General features: G+C 35.5%; 1 protein-coding gene across 1 annotated transcript; it reads left to right on the top strand.

The window, feature by feature from the left end:
* The first annotated feature begins 8,708 nt into the window (after positions 1-8,708).
* Positions 8,709-10,849, top strand: LOC143537227 (protein SLOW GREEN 1, chloroplastic-like). Its single transcript, XM_077031043.1, has 4 exons — positions 8,709-9,233; positions 10,120-10,266; positions 10,362-10,442; positions 10,517-10,849. The coding sequence occupies exons 1-4, from the start codon at positions 8,709-8,711 to the stop codon at positions 10,709-10,711; spliced, it is 948 nt and encodes a 315-aa protein (XP_076887158.1). The 3' UTR covers positions 10,712-10,849.
* The last annotated feature ends 143 nt before the right edge of the window (positions 10,850-10,992 follow it).

The following is a 10,992-nucleotide window of genomic DNA, read 5'->3' as shown; positions in this document are numbered from 1 at the left end:
AGGCTAACAGGTAATAACAGTGGCCAGCTGTGATTAGTTGATCACGTTACTTTCCGTGTCCTATACACTTTCCTTTATGAGTCTATTTGTGCTGGTTCTACTTAAACAGTTAGTCAATCAAAACAATCAATTAATCCTATCCCTAACGTTCACATATCCTTTCTTTATCATTTAACATACATCATTTAATCATACATCTTACCTTTGATGAGCTTGCTTGAGCGACACATGGCATTCTTGGATTGGCATCTTCTTTCTTTTCTTATTTAAATCTCATTCTCTGTTCGAGTCTAAGCATGTAGGATGCTTAAATCTCTCGAACTTTGCTCTGATACCAACTTGTAAGACCCCGTTACCGGTAGCCCTACTTTGGTGTTGGATTTACTCATAAACGCAGTTCTAAAATCAGAGTTAATAAAAACATTCGCGGAATATAAAAACTTTCATAAAACATTACGTATCAAATCATAAACATGTCTTAAAACATTCTTCTTGTCTTTCAAAATCAAATCATAACTTATAAAACATGACAGGTCTTCAGATGCGAGACTCTTATTCTTCTGCCATGCCTCCCCGCTCAAGCCAGCTGTCTCATCCTACTTACCTGCGTGCATACTAAAAGTCACCTACGCTGAGTGAGTTCTAGTTAATAACATCACATACTTTACATACATACATCCTTTCATTCATACTTTCATAACTCAAATTCTACTTTACTATATTCTATTCTGCCTCGAATATTATTAGGGTCTGGTCCCTTTTTCTGCCTTGGATATTATTAGGTCCAGTCCCTTTTCTGCCTTGGATATTATTAGGGTCCAGTCCCCTTTCTACCTTTCTATTTCTTACATTTGTTCATAACATACATATATATCATTCATAGTCCATACATACATTATAACTTGACAGTGCGTGCAATATCCGAAGATCGTTCACGTACCGACAAGCAATCATTCTTACCTTTCATAACGTACATACATATCATTCATATTTCGTACATAGCATTACAACTTGACAGTACGTGCAATATCCGAAGATCGTTCACGTACCGGCAAGCAATCATTCTTACCTTTCACATAATCACATAAGACATACACTTATCACTTAAGATAAATGTATTAACAATCAATTCGAGTATGCACACAACCCCGAAAACATAACACAGAAATGAGACTCGAATCCCGTTTTCTCTCTCGCGGCCGTATGAGGTGGTGGTGTGTGTGTTTGGAGTGTGTAGAGATTAGGATGAAAGGAATGAGGATTTAGGGTTTTAGGGTGGTTTAAGGGGTATTTATATCCCTTAAAGCCCATGGACCTAAGACCCATTACCCTCTAATCCACCAATCAATCCAAGTCCATGATCTTATTAATACTAATTAATTATTTAGGCCCAATAACAAAACGCGACTTTCTTTTATTTAATATTAGAATATTTTAGGATGTTACACAATTACCAGACAATTCACTTACCAATAAGGAGTGTTTAGCTAAGACACTCATATGAACTGCTAATGCTCCAATTAATAAATGTCTCAAAAGGACAAAAGCATATTGATAATAAGTCTAATGCACACGTGTGGCATGGTAGACCGGTCGGTTCCAAAGGTAAAATTTCCTCTAAAATTGGAGCATGTAATAAAGATGGTCAAGTCGAGGTGCAGTAAAGGTCTCTTAAAAGACATTAGACATGTTGGTTCTTGAAAAATCTCAGGTATCTGAAAACAAAGAGCTCTTAGTAATTTAAATTGTATCATGTCCATAAAGATATATGGAATCGACATAAAGTCGACGTCGTTGTGTTTTTATTTATACATAAAATTAGCGCTTTAAATGATTATGAGGATCAAGATTCTAAATCTGCCTATGAAAAATGATTGGCCAAAGTGGAAAGACGCAAATATGGCAGAGTTGAATTCTCTAAATAAGGAAAGTTTTTGGACCAGCAGTCCATACAACTAAAGTTGTAAAATGTGTTAGATACAAACGGGTCTTGTATGTGAGTTATGAAAATTTAGTCAAATTATATAAGGCAAAATTGATGGCACAAGGATTTTGCAAAGACCTATGAGTGATTATTAGGAGACGCATTCTCCAATGGTGGAAACAATGACTTTCCAATACCTAAATAGTCTGGTAATACAAAGAGAGAATTGATAAGCGTCTAATAAATATTATGATTCAGTTGATACTGAACATTTACAATAAAGTTTTTGAAGGATTTGAATTAACAAATCATGTAAAGAAAGTTCTCGAGAAAACAGTGGTTGTTGTGTATAGAGTTATATTTGAATATGTTACGATTATTGAATTGTTGAGCATAAATGGAACTCATGAAGAGTTTCCTAAGGTAGTTGAATACTTGAAAGGTTAAGTGATACGTCTTAATGATTGAATTCTTGTGCATCAATAAGCATACACATAGAAGAGAATGTACATGATGAGTACAATATCTCAATAAACAAAGAAATTGTACAATATGGATTTTTTGATATGTGATACAAAATGATGTGTTAATGAGAAGTTTATGAAGCAAAAATCCTGGAAAAGTGAATGTGTATGCATAATTTGTCAAGTTAAAAGGAAGTCCATGATGGATTGGTAAATGCATGGATTTATGCTTTTTAAGTATGGATTAAATTATTCGGATTGAACTTGATACAAATCAAGAGATATTTTGATAAAGAGGGAGATAATTTGGATATAATTAGCCATACTTTTATCAAAATTTCACTCTTAAAAGTTCATTATAATCATACAGTGATGATGTAAACATCATCGAGAGAAACTTATGAGCTTTTAACGAGAAAGTTCTTTTTAAAAGTCCTTGACACGATGTGATTATTGCTTGACTTATAGTTCGAGTATATGTGTAATTATATATTATATGTATATAATTCCACCAAAGTGCATATAGAAAATGTTGAGACATTTTACCATGGACAAATTTAATCCTTTTAGCATGTTAAAGGATGTATAACAATGACTCTATATCATTTCCTATCTGAATATGAAATATTATTGGTTCGGAAATACCATAATTAAAGAGTATGTGCATTATGTTCTACTGTTAGCTATATATGATTATTATTTTATTTATTTATATTTATCGGCTTGTGCCCTGCTAGGAGACAAATTGGAATGGGTTAAAACATATATTTCAAGTATGAAAGGTATGTGTTTATAATTTACTAACCCATCAAAACAAGTTTGGTTAGTCTTGTTGATGCAGAGAAACACAACAGAATTATAGTGTTTACCAGATGAAGCAATAAAAGTTTTCACGTGAAGATCATACAACATTATTCAACTTAAGGATTCAAATGTTAAAGGACGAAGACGCAAATGATTGACTACAAAAGTTTTGGGCAACTTTCATAGAAGATCGATATTTACCATTTTAACGGATACATAAATCAGGGGGAGACAATACGCGCTGCACTCTTTTTCCCTTAGCTATGGTTTCGTCCCACTGGGTTTTCCTAGCAAGGTTTTTAATGAGGCAACATCTCCAAACGTATTAAGTTGATAACCAAGGGGGAGTGTTATAAATATATTAATATTATGGTTATCAATACCTAATATAGATTAGCTTTCTCCCCAAGTTTTCTTATTCTATATATATATATATATATATATATATATATATATATATATCTCATTGTACCTCTTTCTTATACACCTATTAATGAAATATCTCCTTTTCTCCCTACATCTCATTGTCATATTGTTTTAGCTATTAGACTTATTTCACAACACCTATATTTATTTCAATATTGTTGATATTTGACAACAAAATTTTCACCCTTGATTAATCATTATATACAACAATTATAACATTTGAATTCTGATAGATATCAATTGTTCAATGAATAATAGCAAATCACAACATTTAATTGTATACAGTACAATTAAGACTGTGGATGTTGATAGGCAATTCTCTTTTTTTAAAGATTGTTTTATTGATTTTAATTTTTCATGACCTACAAATAAACAATCAACACATGCTCTTTTATCTACATATTAATGTTTAATATAACACCATCATAACATACGATACTTCTCGTTTTTTATGGCATGGTAAAAAGTAAAAGCTTATCACAACTTATCTAATCATTCTTTATTGATCTTATACTTTTCACTCGACTATCATTAATGCAATTACCAACTTTGCTTTTGCTTGACACTAGTCATTAAATTTCATTAAAGCAGAAATCATCAAACTTCTTAAGGATTTTGATCATTATTTAGAGATTACTTGTTCCTGAATGATTACATAAACTGCTATAGTCTAAGCCATATTTCAAGAAAATATCATCTTTAAGTAAAGAGAAAATTTCAATTTGACTCCCTGAAATATATCGGCGGGATATGGATTAGCCACTGAAAACTAATTTGCGCATTATGGACGTCTGTTATATTTTGGCGGGGCAATCTGTGCCATTCCGTCATTTATTTCCGTTAATGACCGTTGAGAAGGAGGGTGTTTTTAGACTTTTTACATAGAGAAAACTGGCTGCTTAGTCTGTGCCCTTCTGATTATTATATTTTTCAAAAGCTTGAAAAAACCAGGTTGTTGTGAAAAATGGCAGTCCGACCATCGGGTATTTTTTTCTTCCTCCTTCTTCCGGTTTCCTTACCCTCATTCTCCACCACAATTTCCTCCCCTCCTTCCTTTTCCTTACTCCTCTCATCTTCTTTCCTCCATACTCAATATATCTACATATATACATACCTCCATCATCATCCAAGACACCCACTCAAACCCGAAGCAACCGTATAGCCGGCCACTTTCTTCTCAACTTTCTCCCCGTCGACCGTAGCCACCATCCCGTCGCCGTCGCTTCCCCTCCTTACAATGGCTCTCACCATCAACCTAAGCTTCAATCGGGCCGTGTTTGGAGTGCCAATTGAAGTGAATCTCCGATTCCGGGTCCGGAATCGAGAAATATCGGCTCGTGTTTTGGCCAAATTTGTGGGTCAAAACACAATTAATTTCAACCGGATTTGAAACTTTGGGCCGGTTTTCCGTGCCTACCTTTGTGAAAACCCGAAGTTTATAATTCGGGTGAAAATTAATTAGTATGTTATGTATGTGAAATCCCAGAAGTTTATAATTCGGGTATTTTGATATATGTATTTTGTGTTCGTGTTATATATATAAAAAAATTGTTTGTCTTCATTGTGTTGCGGTTCAGGTTCGGGTTCGGGTTGTTTCGGGTTATATTGTATCTAAAAAACGGGCCGTTTTGGGTTGTTTCGGGTTAAAAGTTTGTTAAAAAACGGTCCGTTTTGGTTGTTTCGGGTTATATTTTAGTTAAAATACGGGCCGTTTTGGCTGTTCCGGGTTATATTTGAGCTAAAAAACAGCCCATTTTGTTTGTTTCGGGTTTAAAGTTTGTTAAAAAGTGGACCGTTTTGGTTGTTTCGGGTTATATTTTAGCTAAAAAACAACCCGACACAACCCAAACGGGCCGTTTTTTAACTAAAAAACAAGCCGAAACAACCCAAACGACCCGTTTTTTAACAAACTTTAAACCCGACACAACCCAAACGGGCCGTTTTTTTAACTATAAAACAAGCCGAAACGACCCATTTTTAGCTAATAAACAACCCGAAACAACCCAAACGGGCCTTTTTTTAACAAACTTTAAACCCGAAACAACCAAAACGAACCGTTTTTTCGCTAAAAAAAACAAGCCGAAACAACCCGAAACGACCCATTTTTAGCTAAAAAACAATCCGTAACAACCCAAACGGGCCGTTTTTTAACAAACTTTAAACCCGAAACAACCAAAACGAACCGTTTTTTAGCTAAAATACAAGCCGAAACAACCCGAAACGACCCATTTTTAGCTAAAAAACAACCCGAAACAACCCAAACGGGTTGTTTTTTAACAAACTTTAAACCCAAAACAACCAAAACGAACCGTTTTTTAGCTAAACATACAAGGCGAAACAACCCGAAACGACCCATTTTTAGCTAAAAAACAACCCGAAACAACCCAAACGGCCCGTTTTTTAACAAACTTTAAACCCGACACAACCCAAACGGGCCGTTTTTTAACAAACTCTAAACCCGACACAACCCAAACGGGTCGCTTTTTAACTAAAAAAACAAGCCGAAACAACCCGAAACGACCCATTTTTAGCTAAAAAACAACCCGAAACAACCCAAACGGTTCGTTTTTTAACAAACTTTAAACCTGAAACAACCAAAACGAACCGTTTTTTAGCTAAAAATACAAGCCGAAAAGACCCATTTTTAGCTAAAAAAACAACCCGAAACAACCCAAACGGCCCGTTTTTTAGCTAAAAAACAACCCGAAACAACCAAAAAACGGTTCGTTTTGGTGGTTTCGGGTTTAAATTTTGCTAAGATTGAAGTCAATCCTTGAAAGATTCTTAGCAATTGTGAACGAGCTAAGAACAATTGATTATGTCATGACTGATTTTGACTTGAATACCAAGCTGCTCAACTCAATGCCTAAGGAATGGTACACTGCCTGCAAATTCATCCTTCAAAAGGCCAATTTCAATGACTTGAAGGTGGATGATGTGGTATGTTTCCTTCAGGCTGTAGAAATAGAAATGATTGAAAATGAAATGATCAAAGAAGAGAAGCCATGTTTTCAAGTAACCAATGCTCTCATTGCACCTATGGGGAACTTGTCAACCAAAAACCAACAACATATTCCCATCATTGAAGAACCAAATGAGCATGGTGTTGATACACCTAAGGCTTTTGTTGATGGTAGTTCAAGCAACTCACAAAACCAAACAAGGTTCAATGTCCAACTCCTGGAAGACAATGATTCAGCCTCAATGGCTAGTAGACATACACCTTTTGTTGGTGACAATGGAAGTCATGGATCTGATTATCATGGATTGCTCTCAATGTTCACTGAGTCTTATAATGCTTTTGTTGTAAAGAACATGCTAAAAATCGGTTTGTTTTGGTGGTTTCGGGTTTAAATTATGCTAAAAACGGTTCGTTTTGCTTGTTTCAGGTTCGTTTGGATGATATATAGATATATATGATGATGATATATATGATTATGATGATAAACAAACATCACACATTAATGTTAAGAAGGTATATATAATTCATATTGTATATTTATAACAAATGTTAGCTTACTTCAAATGGTTAGTTTTGTTGGTTGTTAAAGAGCAGGTCGGGGGTTCGAACCCCACTCCACATGATATATAGAAATATTAGTTTTAAATTAATTATAAGCTCAGGGGTAAAATGGTAATTTCATCAATTTGTGGTCAGTCAACTAACGGTCAACATGACGGAATGGCACAGATTGCCCCGCCAAAATATAACAGACGTCCATAATGCGCAAATTAGTTTTCAATGGCTAATCCATATCCCACCGATATATTTCAGGGAGGCAAATTGGAATTTTCTCTTAAGTAAATATCAAGTCCTATATATTTCCTATCTAAACCTGTGTAGAAATGAATAATAAAACTTCCATAACAAATAAATAAAAATCGTTAGCACCCATCACATGGTCTAACGGATGAATTGACGATTTAAAAAAAAAATGACACGGAGCAAATCCAAAAATGTGCTCCTTTGTTAATCACCTCCCCACACATGGATGTCACTTTTACCTGAAATCCAACCCAAAAAAACCTGTATCCGAACCCGAACTAACCCGAACCCAAGAAAAGACTAACCCAAACCCGAATCGAAGTAATTTGGGTTGGTTTTCGGGTTTGATTTATAAGTTTTGGGTTAACCCGAAAACGAAAAAAAAAATTGGGGCCACAGGCGAAATTTTTTTAGACCTTAAGTGAAAGGAATTTTTTGTTGGGTTTAAAATTTAATTATAAATGAGCTTACTTTATTATGATTTGAGCTGTGTAAAAAAACTTTTGTATAAAATTAAGCTTAAAAATGTCTCAACTAAGATTATAACCCACATATTTTGGTTATAACTTATAAGTCATACTCATTTTCCACTAGACCAGGCTAGTGGTGTGTAATTGTGTTGAAACATTGACTATACGTAACTTTTTTTTTCATAAAAGTACATATAATATTTTTTTTAAATCGGGCCCAACGGGGTATCGGGCCTGTGGTCGACTACCCTGCCATACCCTATAGCCGGCCATGCCCAACAAACCTGATTAAACTTTTAGTTTTGAAATTAAATATATTTTTAGGTATAAAAGGCTTAGTTTTAGCCACTAAAGTTATCGAAAATCTGACCATAATCGATTGTTGTTATTTCAACTATTATGGATCGATTGTTTATTGTTAATTTATGTTTTTCTTTTATTACTAATAGTAACCGTAATTGAGCAACCAAATCACGCCCGATTGAAGATTATGGTTCGAGTTAGTTTTACTCTTCTTTTAAATTGTTTTATCAAGTTATGTTGGTTTATTATCTGAGTTACGAGCAAAGAATAATATTTTATTTTAGCTTTAGCATTGTAGTTTTTATTTGTTTTTTGTTTTTCTATGATACTCTAAACCCCATTAACCCAACCATAAAAGCCTCGAACCTGAAAAAACCCGTGAGAGATTCGGGTTAGATTTCGGGTCAAGATCTAAAACTTTGAAACCCGAAAAACCTGACGTGAAAAACCCGAAACCTTGTGACACAATTTGAGGGTTTCACCTGCACAAAAACCCTGCTGCTGCAAGGGTTTTACTTTTAGGATCAATACTCAAATTCTCCGAAGAAGAAATGGCCACAGGCTTTCTCACACTTGCTCAATCTCATCATCCAAATTCACTCAATAATTTCAGAAAACCCACTTCAATAGTCACCTGTCTCAACAAACCCAATATCAACATCACCAAATTCATCTCTCAAACCACTAAAACTTTACTCATTGGCTCATTCATTTTCATGGGTGCCTTTTCAAATTCAAACCTAGCACTCGCTAAGCCTCTACCAACTCAAACTCAAAATGTGTTGGAACTGGATGAATATGATTATGATGAGGAGATGATGATGTCTCTGAAACTGTTGGAGGCTAATCCCAAAGATGTTGCCGCTTTGAAGTCGGTTATCAACGCCAAGATGAAACGGGCCAAGACCAAAGAGGCGGTTGAATATGTGGAGAAGTTGATTACCATTCAGCCCAAGGAACTTGAGTGGAGGCTCTTGCAGGCTTTGTGTTATCAGTTGATTGGTGATTATACTAAGGCTAAGGTTCTGTTCAAGAATGTCTTGAAACACAACCCACTCTCGCTTAGAGCTCTTCATGTATGTTTATATTCTTAGTTTATTGTATTCGGATACCTCTAAGCAAATTTTAGGATACCCCTAGGTAGAGGTGCACAAATCGGGATTTTCAAATAACTGAGTACTGGTAATACCCGTGTCGGGTTTGGGACTGGGTATTGTCTCTAAAAACCATACCCTATGTATCGGGTTCGGGCCGGGTATTCTAAAACCGGGTATTTGAATACCCTACTTCCGGGTATTGAAAATACCCTATTTCGGGTTTTTTCTGTCTTTTTTTCCGGATATATATTGGATTTTTTAAGGGGTTGCACCTTTTAGGATTATTTTTCCGGGTATTTTTCGGGTATAGATTGGGTATTTGAAAACTCGGTTTGGGTATGGAACCGGTTCGGGTTTTCGGGTATTACCGGATGCAAATCGGGTTCGGTTCCGGGTACGGGTTTTGGTACTAAAATGCATACCATATTTGTACCCTACAGGTAGGGTCGGGTACGTGTTCGGGTACTAGAAACCCGAGTATAAAAAAACCGGTTCCGGGTATTTTTATCGGTTCTGGGTTCGGTTTCGGGTACGGGTTTTGGTACTAAAATGCATACCATATCAGTACCCTACAGGTAGGAACAGGTACGGGTTCGGGCATTAAAAACGCGAGTATAAAAAAACCGGTTCCGGGTATTTTTATCGGGTCCGGTTCCGGGTTCGTGTTTTTTGTGCACCTCTACCCCTAGGTCCAAATTTTTTTTAAGATATCGCTGAATTTATCTTCTAGATCCGCCACTGACGGGGGCGATATACTAATAAACACGAATAAGAAAACGAACATGTCATCCCTTATAACTTTGGTTTCTTGATTGTGATTGTTTAAAGGAAATAGGAAAGGTTTAAATTTGATTTGTTTGAGCAGGGGCTTGCTATGGTAATGCACAAGAATCATGAAGGGCCAGCCGTGTTTGAAATGCTAAATAACGCGTTGGAAATCGCGCGTCAAAAGAAGAAAGTCACGGACGAAAGGAATATAAGAATATTAATCGCGCAAATGCATGTTGTTAAGGTGCTACTTCAAGCTCTTTAATGATTGAATTGCCAAATATATGTACGTATGTTTTTTGACATTGTGATTAACTGATTATGCATTCTATCATCCAGGCGGAGTTGGATGATGCTTTGAAACAATTCAAAGATCTTATAGACGAGAATCCTAGGGATTTTAGGCCTTATCTTTGTCAGGTACGTTAATATCATTGCTTTGTCGTGTAAACTTTATAAAAAATGTAATATAAATGCGAGTTTGATTTATTTAGGGAATCATTTATAGTCTTCTTGATAAGAAGGAAGAAGCGGAAGAACAGTTTTTGACGTATCAAAACCTCGTACCGGAAGAGTTTCCTCAAAGAGGTTTCTTGGAAGATGTCGTGTTGGCTGCAAAAACCGAAATCAGACAAAAGAACAAAATCAAGAACAAAGAGTTGAAACCTGATTTCTTATATAGGAAATAATCATCATGTCATCAAGTAGATCATCCTTTGTTTTGGATAACAGCATTCGTGTAATATGGTTTACGGTATGTGGTTTTGTGAAAATTAAGTGTTTTCGGGCATAGGTTTAGGCCTCATATTCGAATCGGTTTGCATTTTTGCATAAGCGTAAAATAGTAGGGTGTTTAAATTATAAGCGAACTCAACACCCGAAATTTAGATTGATCATAATTTGAATCGGATTTTTATCCCAGCTGAATTTCAAATTGAACTCGAATCCAAGAATTTCAAACCGAATTCGA

This window comes from Bidens hawaiensis, unplaced genomic scaffold (assembly GCF_021521415.1).
Source record: "Bidens hawaiensis isolate Kalapana, Puna unplaced genomic scaffold, B.hawaiensis_p1.1 tig00011151_1, whole genome shotgun sequence".
Classification (NCBI taxonomy): Eukaryota; Viridiplantae; Streptophyta; class Magnoliopsida; order Asterales; family Asteraceae; genus Bidens; species Bidens hawaiensis.
The sequence above is the reverse complement of the archived record's forward strand: the minus strand, read 5'-3'. Positions and strand labels throughout refer to the sequence as shown.

Bases quoted from the DNA above. Each gene is read 5' to 3' on its own strand.
- LOC143537227 (XM_077031043.1), top strand. From the start codon at position 8,709: ATGGCCACAGGCTTTCTCACACTTGCTCAATCTCATCATCCAAATTCA. The intron at 9,234-10,119 runs GTATGTTTATAT...TTGTTTGAGCAG, and splicing joins TCTCGCTTAGAGCTCTTCAT to GGGCTTGCTATGGTAATGCA. The intron at 10,443-10,516 runs GTACGTTAATAT...TGATTTATTTAG, and splicing joins TTAGGCCTTATCTTTGTCAG to GGAATCATTTATAGTCTTCT.